This window comes from Zonotrichia albicollis, chromosome 12 (genome assembly GCF_047830755.1).
Source record: "Zonotrichia albicollis isolate bZonAlb1 chromosome 12, bZonAlb1.hap1, whole genome shotgun sequence".
Classification (NCBI taxonomy): domain Eukaryota; kingdom Metazoa; phylum Chordata; class Aves; order Passeriformes; family Passerellidae; genus Zonotrichia; species Zonotrichia albicollis.
The window spans coordinates 11077884-11100925 of NC_133830.1; the positions used below are offsets into that span (position 1 = coordinate 11077884).

General features: G+C 41.7%; 2 protein-coding genes across 2 annotated transcripts in view; one reads left to right on the forward strand and one right to left on the reverse strand.

Annotated features, from left to right (window-relative positions):
* Positions 1-14461, reverse strand: part of MGLL (monoglyceride lipase) — a 105389-nt gene extending 90928 nt beyond the window's left edge. Inside the window, exons 1-2 of the mRNA XM_074549789.1 lie at positions 14329-14461; positions 14110-14235 (exon numbers count right to left, since the gene is read on the reverse strand). Coding sequence (XP_074405890.1) covers positions 14110-14128 — 19 coding nt within the window. The 5' untranslated portion in view covers positions 14129-14235; positions 14329-14461. The remainder of the gene's footprint in view (positions 1-14109; positions 14236-14328) is intronic.
* KBTBD12 (kelch repeat and BTB domain containing 12) overlaps positions 1-23042 on the forward strand; it is a 40483-nt gene that overhangs the window by 11306 nt on the left and 6135 nt on the right. Inside the window, exons 3-5 of the mRNA XM_005485406.3 lie at positions 327-597; positions 3756-3906; positions 14346-14543. Of these exons, the coding sequence (XP_005485463.2) occupies positions 327-597; positions 3756-3906; positions 14346-14543 (620 nt within the window). The remainder of the gene's footprint in view (positions 1-326; positions 598-3755; positions 3907-14345; positions 14544-23042) is intronic.

The window sequence follows — 23042 nt, forward strand, 5'->3', positions numbered from 1 at the left end:
GTGAAGTGGCTTTCTTTTCAGCAGTGTTGAGTTCTCACTGCTCCCACTAATTTCAGCAGAAACTGTGATGGAGCAGCACATGCAGAAATGTGACTTCTTATCTTAATTAGGGTAAAACATCTTTGAAAGGACACCTAGGATTCCTCATACTAAACATGCTTGATCCTGCAAACATTGGGCTCAATTTTATAGCTTCTCTGTGAAGGAGAGAGCTCCTCTTGTCTTTGTACTGAGTAAACACTGACAATTAAAGGGGGCAACATTTCCAAACAGGCTGATGGGACCTGGGTGAAGCAGGGCATTCACAGCTGTGGGCTCTCCTACAGATACCACCAGCGAGGAAACCACTTTTGGCACAGCCTGTGCAGCACTCAGCTCCGTGAGCTCTACGCGCTGGGCACTGCCCACAACGACCTCTATGTGATAGGAGGGCAAATGAAAGTGAAAAATCAGTATCTGGTCACAAACTGCGTGGAGAAGTACTCCATGGAGCAAGGCACCTGGAGAAGCACAGCGCCCCTGCCAGTGCCCCTGGCCTGCCACGTGGTGGTGACAGTGAAGGACAAGCTGTACGTGCTGGGTGGATGGACACCACAGGTTGAGAACTGTGCCCATTTACTTGGTTTGCTTTGTGCACTAACAGGAACTGTTGTGTAGTTTTACAGTGCTTCTTGCATGGGAAATCACATCAGTGATAGCAGAAGAATAAGTTGCTCACATTTCTCTGATGAAACATATTCTATAGGAAAATCAAACAGGGTGAAGAAGAATAATATTCATCTATGCCATCCTCACTGTAAATACCAACTTCAGGAAGGGCAGTTTTTATTCACAAAGATGTTGACTGTGAGCAAGAGTTTAAAATACATCTCCTTTGTCATTATAGGTTCTGTCCTTTCTATTCCCTATTTACCATCCTCTTAATTTTTCTAGGTATAATAAGTAATGGCATTTAATCTTACAAGGACACTTAACTGTGCCCTGTCTTCAAAAAGCATGTACACAAGTACACTTCAGGGACAGATTTCTATATGACATTTAAAGTTCACCTTGCTTTCTCAGGAAGCTTTCTTGGTTAACTAAAGTTAATTTATTTGATTTTTATTACATTACATTTTAAATGAAAAGTCAAAGCATTCTCTGGGAAACAGAGTCCTTTAAACAATCCATTTATTTATTTCTGCTGCCTTGCTTGGCTATGTAAAGTTTTTAAAGGGATTTTCAGCAGACACATGTTCAGTAGTACAGAGATTATACAGAGCTATGCTACAAGGAAGATGGATGTCAAGGGCAGTGCTCACTCTCTCCAGTTCTCCCAGTGCAAAATATGTTTTTTTCAGCGTCTAGCCCATTTTTATTTATTGCTTGGTGAATTTCAGATTTCAGTGCTCAGGAAAAAGCCCTGCATTCACTTGACAATGGAGCATCTGTAATGCTCGTTGCAATATGTTCAGACTGTCACCACAACTCAATGGTTTCTGTCCTCTTGAAATAAATTACTGCTTAAAGTATTTAAAAGTGAGATGCAGTCAGCTAACAAGACTTCCACCTCTTTGAATATTTTGAGTGTGGGAGTCCCCAAGGAGGCAACAGAAAGATCAGAGAGTATTTCTGATAGAGAAACAACTGTGCAGGGGTATCTCATATGTAAAGAACTAAAATACGAAAACACTTAATGTAGAAACAATCTGTCTGTAAAAAAAACCTGAATATGTCATATAACTAAGATAGATGTTGAAGTCAGACAACCAGCTTTGTTAAGCTTTTTTCCAGAACAGATTGTGAGAGGGAAAGGTGGCTTAGAAGCACAAGTCAGGAATATTGAGCCAAGAATAATTTTTTTAAAACCCACCTAAAGTAGATACCTACCTACCAGTACTATCAGTAACAATGCATGGGTGTCTGAGTTTATATAGAAATAGGTTTGAGATGAGCAGATTAACAGCAATTGATCAAAACCCACAGCTTTGTAAGATTCTGCTGTACCTGTGCAGACCAGGATAAATTAGCTAAAGTACTCAAAAAAGTGCATTGAGACCAGCACTAAGAGTGCTGAATTCTTCTGGAACCATCTATCTTCCCCCTGTCAGATGCAGTGATTGCCTATGTGGGGTTACCACAGCTGCACGGGGAAAGCAAATGAGCTGGCCAAGCCAGGGCTGTCCCTGTGCTGGATGGAGCAGCACTGAATGTTCTGTCAATCCTGAACAAACACTAACAACAGCATTGACAGAGTGCCCTAAATGCACGTGTCCATTACAGGACAGAGAAAAATACCCTTCCCACTCAGGCTTTGTAATTGAAATAAGACAATTCAAAGTCAAGCCAGGACATAAAATAACAGCTTAGGAGGGCAAGGACTCGCTCATCGCAGCGCTGCTCTGCTCAGCATCGGGCTGGCCCCTGGCGCCAGCACAGTTAAAACACAAAGTGACTCCAGCCTTGCTAACTGGGGGCTGTTAAAATGGAAGAAAGTGTTTGGTGAGGCTGAGAGGAAGATTTCATACCCCTGAGACACAGGGAAGGGCTGCTGGAAGTCGTGTTTTCTGTACACAGGGAGAACAGGGTGGACTCAAGGAGAACGTTACCACAAAAATGAGGTTGGATGTGAATTTACAGCATGTCAAGTGGTGTCTTCTCCTAAGTACATGTTTAGTCTGTGCTGAAAATACTCAGCTTCCAAATATCCCTCTTTCAGTGAATAAATTAGCGTTTCACACTTACCACGGAGAAAGAACATGCCCCGGGCACTTACAGGGAGTAACCAAGGGGCTTTATATTTACTCTCTAGTTTGCCTCCTACTATCTTGTCCATGACATTAGTGTTGGAAAGGTTTTTTGGGAAAGAAAAATAACAAGAAAACAAGGACACATGTAACGCCATCACAAGTAAGCAAAGTATTTCTCTCCTTCTCACTCTCTCTATGTGAAAACTTTCATCCCAAAATATTTCAGAATCCTCCCTCCACATCCCACTGCTAACATTCAAGGGTGTCATACCCAGAAAACAGCGTCTGAATTCCCTGCATTGTATAAGACAGGCAGAGAAGGAGGAAGATTAGAGAGAACAAGAGGAGTAGGAGTGAGTATAAAAAGTGTTATGGCAGCAAAGATATAGCGAGGGGGTTAGGAGCTTATTATGAAAACTATTGAAGTTACAGCTGTTGAACAACAACATTACAGTGGTTAGGCTGACTAAATAAATATGCAAATGTATTTTAGGATAAGATATATAATCATATATAAATAAATACACATATATATGTATGTATGTATGTATGTATATACATATATATATGTATACACATTCACATATACATATACATATGACTGAGAAAGGCCAGCAAGGTACCTGACTGAGATTCATGGTATAGTCTGAGTAATAGTGGAAAGAGATTTCAACATTTATCAGGAAAAAAAAGACAGACTGGTTTTCCTTCATTATTATTAGGACTGCACAGCAGCCTTGTGGAAGGGGGTATGTTCTTCCAGAGCTGGGAACCTTAGCCCTAACCCTAAATTTGGCTCTCTTGCTGCAGGATAGAGACATCCACTTATTCCTTTGCCTTCTACAGCAGACTCCCAGCCACCAGCCATGGGTGCTGCTAAACCCTGGGGAGAACAATCCCCCCCAGCTGTAATTGATGTGTTTGTGCTATTTATCTGCCGAGCTGTCTGCTGTGATTAACTGCCTGCAGGCATGTGTGGAGGGCTCCAAATGTTGTGTTATTACATGGCTGTCATATTTCATGCAGATGGATCTGCCTGACGAGGAGCCGGATCGATTGAGTAACAGAATGTTTTGCTACGACCCATGCCAAGACAAATGGGTGGAGAGAGCCCCAATGAAGTTCTCCAAGTACCGCTTCAGCACTGCCGTAGTCAATGGGGAGATTTATGTCTTGGGTAAGAGGAAACAGATCTTTAACAGATAGGACCATTACTTTTTCTCCTTTCCAGCAATTTGCCTTAGTGAAGTGAAATATCTCACCCTTTGTTATGTACCGTAGGGCAAAGTACCTCGTACTGAATGGGGAGTAATGTCCAGAATAACTCCTGCTTGTCTAGAATAACTCCCTGTGCTGCAGAAAAGTATATCTAGTGAGATATTAGGAAGTTCTAAGCTTAAAAATGGAGCTCTGTGCATTGTGTTTTCAGGCTTACAAGCAGGTATTGCATACAAAATAAGCAAGCATTATTTTAACCAAAAGTACTTGTGCTTACAGTGGTTGGACAGAACTACTGTCAGTATGCTTTGCCTTGTGTGATTGGTCAAAAACCTTATAAAGTAAGTTGTAACATTACTGCTGCCTGGGATGTGAGCTGCTGGCATCTTCCCATTGTCATAACCATGTAATGAGACTGATGCCGGAAAATCAAACAGCTCAAGGCACGTTCCCAGCAGTCCCAACCTGTTTGTGATTTGTACATAGACCATAGCTGGTGATAAATGGGGAGTATTTTTATAAAGTTATTTGTTCCCCACATTATTTTTTCCTTCTGTAATTTATGTGGGTTAAAGTATGTGAATGCGTAGTGTTCTAGATTTGTGCAACAAAGGTATTTTTCTTTGGGGTGTCAGTGTGTGACATAAATAATAAGGAATTTTAAAAGGTGAGTAGAGAAGCCTTGAAGCATCATTTCACAGGTGAGCAATGAAATGCTAAGGAATATATGCAGCATCCTGAAGGAAAGGCATAAGGATAAAGAAAATTTTGATTTCCCAAAACTAATATCATCGTCTCCTGACAAAACTCAGTGAATAATTCTCTTCCACCTATCTCAACACAGTGCATTAAAAAAAAAATAAATTCTTTTTGTCAAGTTTTGATTGAATCCTTTCAGTTTTTTTGTTTCAAAACAGTACTTTGACCAAATGTTTTACAATTTGTGCAAATGAGTTCAATAATCTCCTACCTGCCCCAAGATCTTTTGCCCCAAAATCTTATTGTAGACAGCTATATGACTGGAAAGTTCTTGAGGAAGCAAGGAAAAAAGTCCATCCAGTCAATCTGCAGGTGGGGTGTGAGTGATTCATGCCCTTCCATGCTCCCATGGTCTCATGGGCAGCTTTAGGTATGAAGAAAGCAGCAATTCTATCAGCACCTCAGGACATTTCAATCCCCTCTGCTTCAAATACTCCTGCTTACAAGCTGATCAAAGTGAACACAAGAATACAGTGTTATCAGCTTAATATACCTCCTATATTAGGGTGTTCTGGCTTTGTCTGGGTTGTTACATACCAGGGATAAAGCAGTTTGTTCCTGGCTCATAATACAGAAAGGGAGGTGTGCAGGAAAGGTGTCTTTGAAGCAGAAGAGGAAAGTGGCTTTAATGCTGCATTTGTCTTCTTTTAGAGAAACTTCTTTCTCTTAAGTGACTTGAGAGATGCCCATAGGCACAACCAGGAGAAAGGGTGAAAGAAGCTCATATGAAAAAGTGAGTTTGAAAACACAAAGTTGGGTCATTATTGTCAAAGGTTAGTGATAGAGAATGTCAGCGTGCTCTTAAATAATGAGAGTGTTGGCTGCCCTGGTTCAAAGGTGCTTTGAAAACATGGAGGCTTCATGCTTTGTAAAAGGTTAAATACATGTAATTATTTATACTGACACTGATGCTCTAATGGGGCAGCAGCTGGAATGGCTGGAAGAGAACAGCACATTCATGTGTCTCACTAAGAACTGCTCCCAGACCAAGACCTCGAAGGCTGTGATGACACAGGGAGTCAGGGAGCAAAAATAAGCAGCTGCCTTGGGATGCATGTGATAAAACAAATTGACAATGTTCTTCCCAGCAAGCCTGACACTGGCTCAGGGAAAAGGAGTGGCTAATGGGGAAAACTGCATCCATTTTCTTCCCTCAAAATCTCACAAAGCAAGAAGCATATGTGAAAGCTTACAGTAATGAAATGTACAGATTGAACACAAAATAGAGCTTTAAATCCAAAAAAATGCCTGTTTAAATGGCATTGAGGGAAATATTAGTCTTGTGGACCTTCAGAAGCACTTTGCTAATTAAAAAATAAAAAAGCCTTGGTTCGGTACGTGTAGCAGCCAGTGCTGCAGGGAGGTGAACAATGAATAGCTTGAATTCTTTCTTACCTGCTGGCCAGTACAAATAATTCTCTGTGTGTGGGAGAGAGAAAATCTTTCCTACAATCTGATCTGAACATAGCTGGTAGCAGGGTTTTGCTCTGTCTCCATCACTTTGCTGGTTCACACACCTTCCCATGGCAGTCTTTATCTGAGCCCATTCCTAAGTGAACCAATGCACTTAATGCTTAGGTTACAGTTTGCTGCATTGGACCCTTCACTCTTGCCACTAAGTCTAACTAAACATTCATAAAGGCACTGTTTGTTCTCAGTTTTAACAATGTAAACCTGGGCTAATTTCACTGCAATGGACAAACTTGCTTGTGATTTATACCAAGGGTAACTAAGCTCACACACTGCTCCCAACAGCAGATTTTTGAGAGAGATTGGGTTATTTTTGCCATTACATTTCTGAGCCTGCCTCCCTTCTGATGCTCTGCCCACTCAAGGTGTAACTGCAGCAAGTGCAGACACAGATCATTTACCATCAGGTAGCAGGAATATCACTTGCAGAAAAGACATTTTGATCTAGGTCTGGGCTGCTTTCACAACCTCCTCATTGCCAGTTTTCACAAACCCTGTAAAAACTTTAACATTCATAAATCTGCAAAATTTAGTTGAAACTGGCCAACAGGCACAAAAGCTATGTAAGGTAGAGAAAATAATGTAATTGCAGATAGAGACCACATATAATTGCAAGAGTCTTGTTTTCTTGGGAAGAAATTTTACAATATTACAATATTGCAACTAATTTTTAAATTGAAAGACAAGTCTGAGCCAAAAATGACTGGTCAACAAATTCTGCCTTTGAATATGCTGGTTTAAATCCACCTGCAAGAGTATGGGTGGAAACAGATTTATATGTTAAAATTAAGAAGACAATGTGGTTGCTAAATATTAACCACCACAGTCTGAAAACTCTGTGGAGAGATTAAAGCATTTTCCAAGACCTCTCAAAGTGATGAAGCAATTTCCAAATGAACTCTGGCTGGAAACAGTGATACAGACATGATACTGGCATCTTACTCTGCAGACACCGCACACGGCCCCATCTCCAGCTGTAAACCCACACTCACCAACTGTAATTAAACCTCACACAGAAAGAAAGAAATCATTCCATGGTTTATCTATGGTGACAGGCTCATGTTACCTTATGAGTTCTCAGGCTGCTGGCCTGTGAGGTGGGTCCAGCTCCCCTCTGGACACAATTGTGATGGAAACTCCAGCTGGGGGAACAGGCAGCTCATGGCATTGAGAGGAAGTGAAAATACTCCTAATCTGGCTGATGTGGCGCTTGATCATGGAGATGATGTTCAGGAGATAATGGGGATGGAAAGAATAGAGGTTGATAGTGACAGAGCAAAGAATAGCAACTCTCATGAGGGTGGCAGAACCACTTCAGGCTCCCCAAAGCTGTGGATCCCTTGGACATCACCCTGCTTCATAAGGAGTGTCAGGCACTCTGGGAGTCTAGATGCTGTCAAGTGTGATTTGTGCAAAAAGACACATTCTGAAGAGGATCATTGTAGGTATGTGTGGTAATTGGGGTGGGCTTGGTCCAGCCTTATCATCCCCAGTGGGCACAGCTGTGAGCAGCAGGTGAGCAGCACTGACAGCAACGAGCCAGGGAGTGCCCAGGGGCACTGACCAACCACCAAAGGGAGCAGAGGGCACACAGGGGCAGGGCATCAACAGGAGGGGATAAAAGGCTGGGCTGAGGAACAAGAAAAACAGACCCTTGCAGCCTTCTGAAGTGCCCTGATGGTGCTCTGTATGGGCAGACACCTGATCTTCCTGATGAGGTATGGTGTTACTGTGTGTGGGTTGAAATCTTCTCAATTTGTGTGGGGATACTCTGTGTATGGTGGCTGTCGCAGCTGTGATAGATCATAGGTTGTTCTCATGTAGTGGCCTCAGAGATAGCTCAGGGATAATGTCTAAGCTTTTGTGCTGTAAGTGTGAGAGAGGCTTTGGTTGGGTCTCTGCTCTCTAATCCTAGTGGGAGTTTCTCATGGTGAAGTGTGTGTGCACAGAACTTGCACATCTGACAGGCTCCTGCACAGCCCCAGCCAGGGGACACTCTGTGAAGGGCCTGTTCAGAAGCATGGAATGGCACTGCTTGGATTCCCACAGGGATCCCCCACTTCTCCTACCATTCTTGTTCCTTTTGGGATGCAACATCTTCATGGGCATCCTGCAGTCAGCTAAGGAGATCACCTGGGGCTGCTGGAGGCAGAAGAAGGAAAGGAAAGGAGGCAAGGTGGAAACAGGTAAATGCAAGATCTTCTGTATGCCTGGAGGACCACACCCTGCTTCCCAGGAATAAAAACATGAAATAAAGAGGTAGCTCTAGCTGGGCACATAGTGATGCAGAGAGAGATTTCTTTCAAGCAAGTCTTGAAAACAAAGTCTTTAAATGGAGTAAGGTTGTCAGCTCTTTCCAGCAGGATCTCTTGCACAGGTGTCAGTGCATTGAGGGACTCCAGAGCACAGATGAAAAATCATTGCAGAGAAAGTTGATCCTCTCTAATGTCTGTGATGTATAAATGCACTTTCTATCATAAATGAAGTAGAAAGAATTGATGGAATATTAGCTTTGAATAAGGTAAAGTAGCAGACTCTTTGATAGACAAGTTTAATTTTTGCTGTCATCCATGTAGGTGGAAATCTGTAGTAAGTAGTCTGCTGATGGCAGTTGTGTTAAGATCACTTTATTCTCACCCAGATCAGAATCTGATGCTTAGCCTTTGAAGTGTTAATTTCTGAAAAGTCCTATTGGCACAGCACAGAGTATGCAGTCACTGTCCAAAAACCCTTCCCAGACTAATTGCCAGCTCCAGCATGTAAAACCCTAATGACTTAAATGGAATTATTGTAGAGTCAAGCTGATGGAAGGAAAATGAGAAGTAGATCAGAGTTTTTGGTCTGAGTAATAGCATTGTTTAAGAACCTGTACCGTGTGTTTTAATCAGCAGTCCTGCACCATAATTGTCTGTTTGTTGTGCAATGTTCCTAGAGACTCTCATCTATTTATACACCATACATAATCCTCATAAGTAAATGAACAGCATTTCCTAAGGCTCAAAATCCTTTCTCCTATTCATCTCTTTTCACTGGTCTCAGCTCTTTTTCTCCATATTTTCCCAGGAGCATAACTATATTTGTTGGAAAGCCCAAGAAAGAGCAGTATTGTGTTCTTAATGACAGAGGCAATTGAGACACTTTTGGAAGAAAACCAGATGGGAGGGCTCTATTTAAGGTCATGCATTTTAATCTCTCACTTTAAAAAAATATCCTTTCCAGCTACTTCTCTGAAAACTTAGCCAACATACAAATCAGGAAAATTTATCCAAATGAATCCATTTGAATGCCATATTCATTGCTTCTGTTAAAACACACTCAGTAGAACTAATGTCTCTGAAATACAGGTCAGTGGTAAAAAAAAGAGCTGTATCACTATGGCAGCTTCAACCATGTGTTGCTTTTATGCTGTATAATTCCTACTTTATAAATAATAATGTATTGAAGGACTTAGATGAGAAATCCTATTAGGGAAGATTTAGGAACCAAAGAATTTTTGTTTATCCTCCTCAGACTGGCATCCTACCTCTTACAACTTGGGTATTTTCCCCTGGGCTCTTGCTGAAAGCTTCTTTTAGAAGTTTTAAACAGTTAAATGAGGTTTAATTAAATACTGAATGTCTTGATCAAAAAATACTTATTTGAATATGTACTTTGGGGTCTCTCTGGAAAAGAAAGTGTGTGTAGGAGGAGCTGGAAGGAAACATTTTAGCTTTCATGCTTGAATATTAACTGTGCATTTGAAAAACACTTTCTTTTAAAATAAACATGTCTATTTATAAATATGCTTTGGACTTCTGACAAGTAGCAGCTTATGGGTCTGATGCTGAGCTTTTGTACCTGTGCAACAGCCTCCAAAGTGTCCATGTGCAGGAAGGAACAAAAATAGGCAGAGAAATTGGTCTGATAGATGAGATTGAAACTGCTTTCTACACACTTAAGTATTTTCAAAGGAAGTCAGAAAAGGCATTTTATGAGAAAAGGAGCTGAAACTGAAACATTGACCATGCTTAGGAAGACAATCTGATTTTTCAGCCCTGCTTCTAATCAATCTTATGCCCTTGTGTCTTCCACAAGCTGTATTACCTCATCTGCTGTGCTCTGGGTTAGCAAAGGATGACATTGCTTCTTGGTTTCACCTTTGGAAGTGCCTGCCAGGGCTGCTTTATGACTCCCTCATTTCTCTGCCATCCCGCCCTGCCTAGCAGAGGATGAGAGAGAAATAGAACTGCTGGGACTCAGCTTGAGTGCTGGTAATGAAGGGAAATGTTACATAAGAGATTAGCACTATTAAATTCATTGTGCATTCCAGAGATCAATTTAATAATGAATTACTTTACAGGAGACAAATCTTGGATTTCATTTGCTTGTTGAAGAATTCCTTTTTTTTTTTTTCTTTTTTTTTTTTACCCATTTCCCAGGTTCCTTTGATAAAAATTCAAAGAGGCACTACTAAGAGCACATATTGCTCACTATTGTGATCTGAGGACTCAGTTACAGGATAAAAAATGACACTGTCAGTACCCTGAGGGCACCAACAACTCTTGATCACCCTGAGCAGCATCACAGGTCCAGGAGTATCAGTTAAACACAAACTTAATGTCCTAAACCCCTGTGCCCTCTTCTGCACCCTGCCTTTGCTCCCTACGTGTCAGCCCCATTTTGTGTAGAGGCTCCTGTAGGAGCAGAGCACAAACTCAGTTTTTCAGCTGCTCTATCCAGAGAACCTGAGAACAAGACAACCTTTGGGGTGTTAACCATAGTTCCCTGTGTCTCCACTTGCATTTGTGATGGTTCCATAAAAATGAATGAAGAAGCCAGTGGCTTCTGGGTGATGTGAATTGTTGAATGATGGAGCACAAAGTGGCCAGAGCTGTCTGACATAGCAAGGGGGCTTTTTCTGCCAATTTGAAATCTCACATTGTTTATATATAAATACCTTGTAGATTATGAATAGCCTGGTTAATGTGAGATTCTTCCACTCAATTGTAGATGTGAATTGTTTTAAATTTGAGACTCTTTTTTTGTTGGTTTTTGTATTCAGTTCTTTGGAAAGAGTCCTAAGACATCCATTTCCATAGAGGAAAAATATACTTATTCACAGGAGTAATTCTCAGCTACTGCATCTGGTAACACAGAAAAACAGCGCTTAGAGAGTCTGATATCCTCAGTTCCTTTGTTAGCAACCTGGCAGTGTTAACATTGCTTTAAGAGAGAAGGTTGAAGTTCATGATGTCTTGTTTTCCATAATGCTCTTCTTCTAAGCATGAAAATTAAATTTTACTCCCCTCTGGTTTTTCCTTCTTCCTTTCTATTTGCTGAGAACTTAGTTTTGCCATTATAAATGGAATATGAAATTGGATTTAGCTGAAATAGCTGTGCAGGGTTTAAATAAAATGGAAATGTTTTGTACCTTCAGGACTGTCTCTGATAAAGACAGGATTAAAAGAGGTTAAATATAAGTTGCTTAAACCACCCCATGAAGGTTTCATAAATGCTTGAAAATGTAGTAGCTCTGAAATTTTTGAAAAGATGCATCAATAGGTCCTGGAAAACTGCTTTTCTAATAACTATACAGGAAAAATATTTGGTGGGAGATCCCCTGGACTGGCTGCTGAATGCCTTCATTAAAATGTAATGGTTGTGAGGTTTTTTTGCAAAAAGTCACTGACTGCTTTGTCAGTTTTGTACCTGATTAGTGTTCTTTCTGAAGTTACCTTGCCCCACAGTTACTCTATTTAGAAAATGGCAATAAAAACACAGTAAGAAATAAACAGCTATTATGCTTCTAAAGAAGTTCAGGGCCATTTTGTTCACCTCCCCCTCCCTGCCTGAAATAATAAGGCAATCAGCTGAGTTATTGGTTTCTGACATGCTGCATGCATTCCCTAACTGGTGCCATTTATTCCTCTGATTGAACAAGAACCTCTTTCATTTTTCACATGAAGACTTTTCTTTTGGGTGAGTGCATATTCTTCAGTGGGGTACAGTAACAACTGGGCTAATTTAAAAATATCTAGCTTGACAACCAGCAGCCATCTGTCTCTGGCACCACAAAGATGTATTTTGAAAGGGTCAATTTAGTCTGTGGGGAGTTCTAATATTATTGGTTCCCAGTTAAAACTGCCTTGAGAATCTCTCTGCATTACACTGCTGTCTGTGGACTGTACATAAACTGGTGGCAAATTGTTTTCATGCTGTATTCTATGAATCTGCCAATGGATCTGTACAATCCAAAAATCCAGAAACAATATGAGATAAGCAGTCAATTAAATAGCCTTATCAGTTAAAAAATTTGATTAGCTCTTAAATTTTTTCTTGATAAATTTAGGAGAATATTGTCCTGTTGTAAAAGTGTCACCTCTCTAATGAGGCATTAATGAGTAGAGGAAAAGGCTGCACAGGAGAGAATAATGCTTCTGGTGTAAAGAGCAATACAGTAAATGCTTGAATTCTGAAATACCCCAAGGAATAGCTCAGTGAGCCTCCATCATGAGAAAGGCTCAGCAGGGTGATGCTTCCCTTTTTGACAAGGAAATGATTAGCAAAATCCCATGACCACAGTTAATCTCCACCTCAGCTCTCAGGTGAATCAAGCCTCAGAAGAGGAGCCCATCAGAGCAAATGCTGCTTTAATTGAGGGTGTTAACACTCAGCATATTTCAGTGCCAGCCCTGTGTTGGCACACACTAAGGGGTATCTAGTACCAACTGCAAGGACCTTGCTGGTGGGTATTGGGACAAGTAAAGGTTCCCTGGGCTGGAAAAGGAGATGAAAACCAAACTTGATGAAGGTTTTCAATTTCAAATATTGAACAAAATAAAATACTGTTAATTTTAGCCAGAGGAAAACTTCCTGCTGCTAATGGACAGTGAATTTTATTCTAATTTTTCTGCTCTGATACAGGTTTAACTGATTTTTATATTTGCCTGACTCTAAAATGCAAATCAGGAACACAGTGCTAGCAAATTTGGAGCATTGCAGTCCCCATTTATAGGGAGCTTCCTCTTCCAAACACTTTTGGAGAATGCACAAGATATTTAAAAAATAACACAGTCCATTTTAAGAGGTAGATGGAAAATCATATACAAGTAAAACTTGGAGCAATAGGGGCTCATTTCTCTGACAGACCAGCTAAGCAGCACTAGGGACAATGTATTTTAAAAGCAGTTGAACCAGCACAGGTTGCACTTGCAGTCCTTTCCTTTTGCATATGCATAATTACATGCTTACAATGCATTTTGGATTTGCACAATTGAGCAGCCTCACACGTGTATCTGGAATGCCAGCCTCCATGTGGAAATGGCTTGCCTATTGCAGCCATTTCATGTTTAAAAGTAGCCACAAACACACACATGCACAAAAGAACTCCATCAGTGCTCATTACAGGCTATTGTGTCCATTGGCACAGATGGAAAACCTGCATGGGGAGGATGTCAGCATATTAATTCCTGAGAACCAAAGGCTGCAAATTCAAAATGTGGATTTGGTCGCTGGAAGGGATTTGGAAAGGCAGAGTTTGCAAAGTACTGCCAGTGTTTCCAGTGTGCATAGGGATCTCAGGTACACCTGCAGGCTGTCCCAGCAAAAGGAAACTGGGATCTGTTTCAATACTGCATACTGACTTCAAGCACCCTAATTAGCCACTCAACAGTAGGGCTTGTTGCTAATAACTCAGCTGGCTCTCCTGTGTGTTGAATGGGTTTGTTACTGGAATTGTATTTGCTTTAAGAAATAAGTGTAATTTAGCATAAGAGATAGGTATAACATTGAAGAGAACTAACCAAGAAATGCAAATAATTACTAGTAATGTGTGAGGGTCAAATCCAACAACAGTATTTGAAAAATAGGTTTTCATCCATTGCAATTTGTCCAGCAAATAGAACAAATAATTATGACAATTTCTACCATATGGGAAGAAAATAGAACAAAATACCTTTGTGTTTCGAAGGCATTCTGCTTGTCCTTCCTTTGATATGAGACTTCAGAAGGGATCTTGCTTTGGTGTCTGTGGATAACGTGCTGTAGCTTCTGATTTGTGTTCTCTCACAAACTTCTGAAGCTGCAAAGAGGAAAGAGTGGGAAATGAGAGGATGCAAACAGAATGCAGCCAGCAATGTATTTCACAGCAGAACGTGGGACTGTTACATTTCACCTTTGTGTCTGTTGCAGGAGGAATTGGGTGCCTTGGTTATGACAGAGGACAGACACGGAAATGCCTTGATGCAGTGGAGATTTACAACCCTGATGGAGACTTTTGGAGGGATGGAGCCCCTCTGCCTTCTCCCCTCCTCTCCTTACGAACCAACTCCACCAGTGCAGGCTGCGTGGAGGGGAAGTTGTACCTCTGTGGAGGATTTCATGGAGCAGGTACTAAAATGAGTCCAGCATGCTCTGTGTAGTTACAATCAGTTCCACTGGGCACAGACTGACCTGGTGAGTGATCAGCCCTATCAGGTGGCACTGGCATGCCCTGGAGTCACAGACCTGGTTCTGCCCTTTGGACTGCCAGCTCCTAATGTCAATATGAATTGGGTTCTGTTTGACTTTTGCTTTTTTTCCTTAACAAAGCACAAAAATTTAAGGATGTTTCTGATCAGTTTCTAAACCTGCCCAAATCTAAAACTTCATCAGAATTATTCTGGATTTACATTTAAAGTTACAGAAATTAGGAGCTTAGTGTTTTATGGACATTAGAGAACTTGGGCATATTTGTTGAAGATTAAGGCCCTGTCCATCAGTCCTTACCATGTTATCTCACTCTGCCTGCGTACTTACATGCTTTTTGTAATCAATTTTGAAAAAGTTTGTGTACTTAATGAGAGCCCTGGGTAGGGAACCGAGATACAAAAAGACTGAAGTTCCAGATCTGGTGATTTTAAATAATCTTAGCCCCAGGGACACCTTTCTTCTTTTAAGTCTTCTTCCTTCCAACTTTGCTTAGCTTTATCTAGATTTCCAGTGCATATAACCTATTTTTATTCATTATAAATGCAAAGGACTGCAAAACAAGCACACTGAAACAATTCTGCTACATACAGCTGCCACCCCAAATGCCTTTCTAGGAGAAAGCAATAGCACAGATAGCAATAGCAATAGCAGTTATCCAGTGCTAAAAAATATCATGTCAGCCTCACTGTTGATCAGGAATGGTGGTATCACTGGGAAGACCTGTCCTTCTCATTACAGTTTTACTTGTATAACAATGTCTAAACTTAAAGATGCTGTTATTTTAGAATGATGATTTTCATCAGCTAGTTCACAACTTGCCTTCTGCTTTCATTTGCTGCTGTTTGAGGACGCTGCTTCCTGAAAAGAATTGTTTGGCATGTTCCATGTCATCTCTGATGGAAGTTCTGTGACATCAGAGAAATTTTGCTTATCACAAATCACTGTGTTTCCATAGCAAACCTCATGCCATTCTAGTTGTGTTTTTTTTTTCTCAGCAACATTATGAAAGAGCCTAAAGTTAATGGGTAAAAATTTCAAAAGGCTAATCATGGGAAGTGGTTGAGTCACCATCCCTGGAGGGAGATAAAAGATGTGTAGATGAGGAGCTTGGGTACGTGGTTTAGTGGTGGGCTTGGCAGTGCTGGGTTAATGGTTGGACTGGATGATCTTAAAGGTCTTTTTCACCCAAAACAATTTGATGACTCTATGACTCTATTAACAGTGAAAAATGAAGCAATTTTTTTCCAGATGACTAACAGATTAATATGAGATTTTCTGACTAGTGTAACTTCAGAGCCATAAAAAACACTTTCTGTACAATGCCACCACGTTCTGTCACTGAGTCATGTATAAAGAGTGGTTGTTCTAGGAGAGGCTGAAAGTCCTCCTGTGGATTTCAAGAAGGCTGTCTTTTGTATATTTGTACAATACCAGCTCAATGGGGTCCTGATTCCTCCTCTACAATTGCAATCTGTATCATTATGTATAGAACTCTTTTGTACTAATAGTGTTATTTAGATTAGAAAACAAGAAGTCAAAGTTACAAAATGCCAGTTTTGCAGTTACCTGTGCAACCTGAATTCTGACCCCCTATGTGTGCATTCTGTGCACCAGTAAAGAAGTGGTGTGTAGTTGTGCTGTTAGGCAGTCATTAACAAGGCAGCCAAAATAACAGTCTCACTGTCAAATCAAGAGTATCCACATAGTTTAGGAGCCGAGAGGAACCTGTGCCTTAAATACAGACTGATTAATGTGACTTGCAAGTTAGTACAGGAAAAGGGCTTTTTAAGTGGTCACAACAATGACAGCTTCTGGCTCCATTATCAAGACAAGGATGGGCAGAGGCCGTGAGCTGAGGGTGGAGATGTCACCTGGCTGGCCTCTCTCCCTGGCCACATGCTCTCTGCATGCTGGAAAGGGTTCTTGCCTGATGAAGAGAGGGTTATTACTCTTTGGAGTGAGGGAGGGTTATTACTGCCACATGGGAGCTTGGAGAGGGTGCCTTGACCCTGCACTTTCACAATTACAGCTGCTCAGCAGCCTCAAGGTACAGAACAGCATGTGCTTCTGCTGCTTTAGTAGAAGATAGTATTATTTTAGGATGTGTTTGTTTGGTTTTGGTCTTTGGGCTTCTTGGCATGTCACTTTGGTTTTTGTGAGGGATGTGACTGAAAGAGGATATTCCAATTTTACAAAACATTGTAATTTATTTTCATCCAGTTGGAGTTCTTGGAACAAGCTGGAAGCACAGCTGTAGTCTTTGGGTTTTCTGCCTGCTGAATGCCAAAAGACTGCTGTGATCATTCAAGAATAAGCACAGCAAAGGAAAAAAAAAGGAAAATAAGCCAAAATCACTGCTGCAATTGAAGTCTTAGCCTATAGGGCTGAAACTAACCCCCAGTATATTATAGATCTGTCATAATCTCTTCAGCCTTCACTTGCCTTTGCATTTGCTTAAACCCACTCTTGATCCAGCAGGAAGTTGACTTGGTAAAGACATTGTTTCATGTTAATTTTTGACTGGTATGTGTCATGCTCTCTATGCCTTCCTGCATGTGTAGAGACCTAAGTGGATCATTAGAGCCCAGAGATGCTGTAGCCAAAGCTGAAAAGCAGTTGTTAACTGCTTAAAGGGCCCTAAATTTGGAAGAAAGGATAAGTACTTCTCACCTACCATCTTCTCTGAGTCCCATGTGACAACTGAAGTTTTGTGATGGCAGGATTCCCATTTCATATGTATTGCCTGTCACAAGTCCTTGTCTGCCTGAAGGGAAGAAAAATGGTGCAGCCCTAACATCATCCCCAGGAGAAAAGGAAGGAAAACTGCAGCTACTCAAGAGGGAAGTCAGCTTGGCCAGATGACAGGAGCAATGGGAGTCCTTCTAGGAGATGAGTGAACTCCAAAGTGGGTTCAAGCTCCCTCTGAACTGCAAGGAATATTTTTCAATGTTGAGATATGTTGGTAATGCTTGTAAGGCTTCTCCTGCTGAGGCTTGCTCAGGTTAGAAGCTTGTTCAAAGCTGGCCATGGAAGAGGAGAGGGGGTTAATGCAGCTGAAGCTCAGACACTTCTCTGCAGTGCCTACATTAAGACCTTGGTAACCCTGGGCTCCCTGCAGCAGATGGAGAACCACAGACCCTTCAGAGGGAGATTCAGATCCTTGGTGCTTTATATCTGCTCTGAAGGAGCAGAAAGAAATTCAGAATTCAGAGGAGCTCTCCTTCTTTTAAAGCTTCATGTTTAAATCAGGATGTGAGGGATCCTAATTTGGCTTACCTAGGGCAAAGACATCAAGAACTTGGTGTCTGGTTTGATGGTGCAAACATCTGAGACCTCTGTATTGTTATCACTAGCTGATTAATTTGTACGTTTTTACAGTCATAAGTACCCAAAAAACACACTTCTTGTTTTGAATCTGTCTCCTCCTTAGTGAGATTGTTAAAACTTCATCTGTTGTCCAGTTGTTTATACAAATTAGCTCATTTTCTACTAAAACTTCCATGGTAAACTGGAGCCATTAACCTGCTTGTTTCAGCTCCAGCTCATGAAGCCTTGTGTCACAAATGTCATTTTCTAGCACTGTTGTAACATTCATCAAGATAATCACACATGCTTAATTTTTTTTCCATTGACTTATAGTTCAGCACAGAGTGAAAGAACTACCCCAAGTATGAATACTCAGCAGAGCTCAGTGTGCAACAGCGAGCCAGATTTCTGCTAAAATACTGCCACATTTCCTGCTGTAACTGTGGATTTAAAACCAGCCTTTGCAGCCTGACTGTACAGTGCTCTTGTTGATGTGTTTTATTTTCTTTTCATTGAACAAAAACCTGTCAAGCTGCACAGGTTGACAGCTACTGACATCAGCCTGTGCCCAGCAGAAGCAGCCTCATTAGTGTGGCTCCCTGATGGAGGGGGAGCAGCTCTTCAGGTATGCAGGATTACACCCTTATAAAATGCCTGCCAGATCAGGTTCCCTTTCTTTTTGAGTGCTTCTGAGCACTATAAATGTTTTTCTGGTTAAAGAAATGAAACAAAAGGTGTGTGCCTGCTTACTGGGACCATGTCATCTGCTGTCATTGTCACTTGTAGGCTGTATCTGGTGGCTGGGGATTGCAGGTTTAGTTTCAGGCTATAGGTGTTGGTCCCACTGTCTGGAAACTGAAATCCAGAGCTGAGTTATTGGTTTGTTTTTTGGGTTTTTTTAACTCAAAGCATCCTGGCTGTATCAGTGACAGTGTGGCCAGCAGGACCAGGGCAGTGATTGTCCCCCTGTACTGGGCACTGCTGAGGCCACAGCTCAAATCCTGGGTTCAGTTTTGGGCCCCTCACTATGCAAAGACATCGAGGGGCTGGAGTGTGTCCAGAGAAGGGCAAGGGAGCTAGGGAAGGGGCTGGAGCACAAACCTCCTTGGGACTGGCTGGGGTGTTTGGCCTGGAGAAAAGGAGGCTCAGGGGGAGCTTATGGCTCTACAGCACCTGAAAGAAGATTGTAGCCAGGTGGGGTCAGTCTCTTCTCCCAGGTGTAACAAGTGACAGGACAAGAGAGGAAGCAGCCTCAAGCTGTGCCAGGGGAGGTTTAGGTTGGGTATGAGGGAAAATTTCTTCATCTAAAGCACTGTCAAGCACCGGAATGGGCTGCCTAGGTCAGTGGTGGAATCACCATCCCTGGGGGTGTTTAAAAGCCATGTAGTTGTGGCACTGAGGGATGTGAGTTAGGGGTAGCCTGGCAGTGCTGAGTTAATGGTTGGACTTGGTGATCTTAGAGGCCTTTTCCAACCTAAATGATTCTATAATGTTAATTAAAATGCCACCTGTACTGTGATACTGTCATCCATGTGACATCAGCTGATGTGCAAAGTACAGGTACAAGCACCCCAATGCAAATTATGAAATGTTGAATAGATCTGCTCTTAGCAGCACATATCCCCTAAAAGGTCTCATAATTTCAGCAGGTAATGGGGCTTTTTGTGGCGCTGTCTCTGAACTGGCAGTTTTGCCATCTCCCTCCTGTGTAGCTTAGAGCAGAGGAGGTGAATGTACTTCCCTAACATATATGTTGAAATTTTCTGGAATGTGCGTAGATTCATGTGGTACAGATCTGCTTAATCCAGTTTAATTTACTTACTCATATCAAGTAGAAATGAATTTTTATCTTGAATAGTGTTACAGCCAGAAAAAGGGAGAAGGGAAGAAATATCTATGAAATAGACATGCAAGAATCTAAATTGTTTTGTGCTTGCAACTGTTACCCAGGATAGGTGACAGTGATACAGAGTCCTGCTACTTGTGTTAATTTTGATTCTTATAAACAAAACAAAACAAAAATTTACAGTGGATTAATTTTCTAGTCTATTCTTCCTCATTTACATTATCTGCAATCCATGCATTGGAATAGAGGCAGCCCTGCTTGCAGCAGTGCAGAACTGTGTAGTAATTACTATATTCCAGCTGAGCTAATGAGTTTTTATCTCCACACTGCCCACTCCTAATAGCAGACTAACTTAATAGTTATTTATTTTGACTAATCTCCCATGGAAGCTGTTCCCCTTAGTCTCCTCCATTATGTGATTTAGATGGAGAATCATTCTAGTGCTTGTTTTTTATTATAGTGGTTATGGAACATTACTGGAATTAAATATAGACATATTAAGGAGTCTGGCACAGTAAATACTGCACTTGTGAAGCTTGGGGGTTGAGAGATTGGAACAAAACCTGGCTCTCCAGCACCTTCCCATGTTCCCAGCTAAATAAAGCAGAGGTTCAAACCCCGGGCTCCTTATCTGCAGCACTGTTTGTTTCCCTCTGTTAAAATTTAGTGTGCACAGATGAATAATTAAAGTTCTCCTGCCCACAGTTGTTGCCATTAGAATAAATATTCCCACCAATGGAAGGGATTCAGAGCCCTTGCATTTTGCTCTGCTCAGGGCTGCAGGCACTGCCACTGCTCTGCAGCTCACAAGCTTCATCCACCCCAAAAAACGCAGCTTGACCTTTCACCAAATTCCCCCTTTCACCAAATTCTCCCCCAGCACCAGCATGAGCTGCTGGCACTGGGAGAGACCCCTGCAAATGCTGCCTGCCCAGGGAGGGCTGCTCATCTACCCTGCTCATTAGCTGGAAATGTGCTGCCATAAATGAGGCCAAATCAGGTCAGGGGAATTGCTGGGCAGCAGCACCTGCTCATTTCACATCTAAATTTGACCTTCTCACTCTCTGGAAGTGGTATTAGCTATTCAGTCCTGCTTCTTACTGAGGCTCATTTATTGTTTATAAAGGGTTAATGAATGATTAATAGATATTTTAATGCATTTTAATTAATTGCTGAAAAGGTCAATAGGTTGTTTAGAAACATGGCTTGTAGCCATGTATGACATCAACTGTGTTCAAAACTGTTGTGCACAGTCTAAACATGTTTTATATCTTCTATAAATTATATATGAACCTATTGTAAGGCATTTAGAAACAGTATTTCAGGATGGACTAAGCCAAACAGCTCTTACTCTGATTTGCTGGTTTTACCCATATGAATTCTTATTGCATTGATTTGCTGCCTCTGTAGCCTGGGATCCTGCTATCACCTGCTTGTGAGACTGTGCCTGAAAGAGGCCTTGGCCATGAAGAGCAGGCAAAATCTGGAAAGATTTTAAAAGCTTAAGCAGCTGGGTCAGTCCCAAGGATAACAGTTAGAGCAACTGAATTGGAGCTCCCTTCTCTAGACCAGCCCATTCTTTATATATATATATATATATTTAATTTTCGTATCCACTGATTTGTGAGTGAATGGGTGGCTCATCAGATCAGGCAGGATGAGAGAGGACCTGTCTATGAGAATGAATAGCTTACCTTACTCCATGCAGGTGCTGGGGAAACAGCAAGGTGCCACAGTGGTGAATTGAAGCCCCCACCTTCCTGCCAGCTTTGGGTGTGTCTGGTGGGACACACTGCCTGGGCACCTCACCTGGCCAGCCTCAAACAGCCCAGCCAGGCTCCTCTCCTGTGGATTCTCTGCCTGCTCCTGCCCACAGGCACAGATGATGGATGGCCCTGACCTCCTGAGGGTGCTGCCTGTGTCTCACTGGTGGAGATAGGGAGCAGCTCACACATACAAATGGGATTGAAGGCCACAGACTCAATGAACTTATTATTTTTCCTACTGCAAATGAGGAGCCAGGACATCTGGTAGTAATGATCTAAATGCACTTCTATCCCATTGCAACACAAATATGAATTCCCAGGTCACCTAATTCCACCTCATGTAATTATGGAAGCAGCTATTAGTGGTGAGGAAGATAAGTAGCAGAGGCTAGTCCCATGTGTTTGAAATCATTCTCTGGTGCAGATAATGGCATGCAAAAACAGGTACAAACCAGCAGTGGAGGCTGAACTGCTCCAAGGTAGCTCTGGGTGGCTGTTTGGTGACAAGAACTGGGCAGACAAGTGAAAGAAACACCTGAATAAATATTTCAAGGACTGTTGAATTGGCAAGCACCTTGTGATATTCAGGTGCTTTTTTTCCATGATGAGACCAAACAGCAGTCCAACTGCCACAGGTTGGATGTCTTTTTTATAAAATTTATTTATATAAATTGATCTACGGCAAAAGAATACAGCACATATTAGAAGCCTTCAAACTGGGAAGGACAAAAGGTTGTGTCAGCCTGAGAACCAGCATCAGGAGGAGCTCAGACAGGACAGGTGGCCTGTGAGGATGTCCTAGGGCACAGGGCTCAAGGACAGATGTGACACTGAGGCTTTTCCCAGCACACGAGGTGGCCCTGCTCTGGATAAAGTTGCTGAGGTGCTGCTGGCCATCTAACAGTGTGTCAGTGTGGCTCTGTCACTGCTAGAAGGCAGGTGAACTTGTCCCAGAATACTTTATTTTCTTTTTTTTTTATTTCTCTGCCCTGCACTGATGCAGAGGCACCATGACTTGTGGCTTGGCACCTGCTCTCGCTGTCCCCAGCCCTCTGCTTCCTCTGCTGGAGCAAACCTCCCAGCTGATGTCAATGGGCTTCTGCAAGAAACAATGAAATATCAACCACATTTCAGCAAACTTGCCATAGATTTTCCCTCCAGTGAATGGAAATTCAGAATGATTTTTTTTTTAAAGTTCAATCCTCTGGACAATGAGCAGCCTACAGCAGAAAGGATTTATTTATCTTGGCTTACAAGTGTAATAGCTGTGTGGTTAGTAGTCCTGGATGGAGTATGGATTTTCTACCTGCTAAGCATATTCCTTAATTCTTCTACATCTGCCTCCCTTTATCCCTCTCAACTCAAAACCTAACAATTGTACCTGAATTTTCAGTTACAAATGAGAAAGAAAGGTCCAAAAAGGTGGTAATAAATACTAATGTAATACGGGAAGTTTTTCTTTGATTCCCAGCCTCCAAATCAGAATTGGAATGTGGTAAA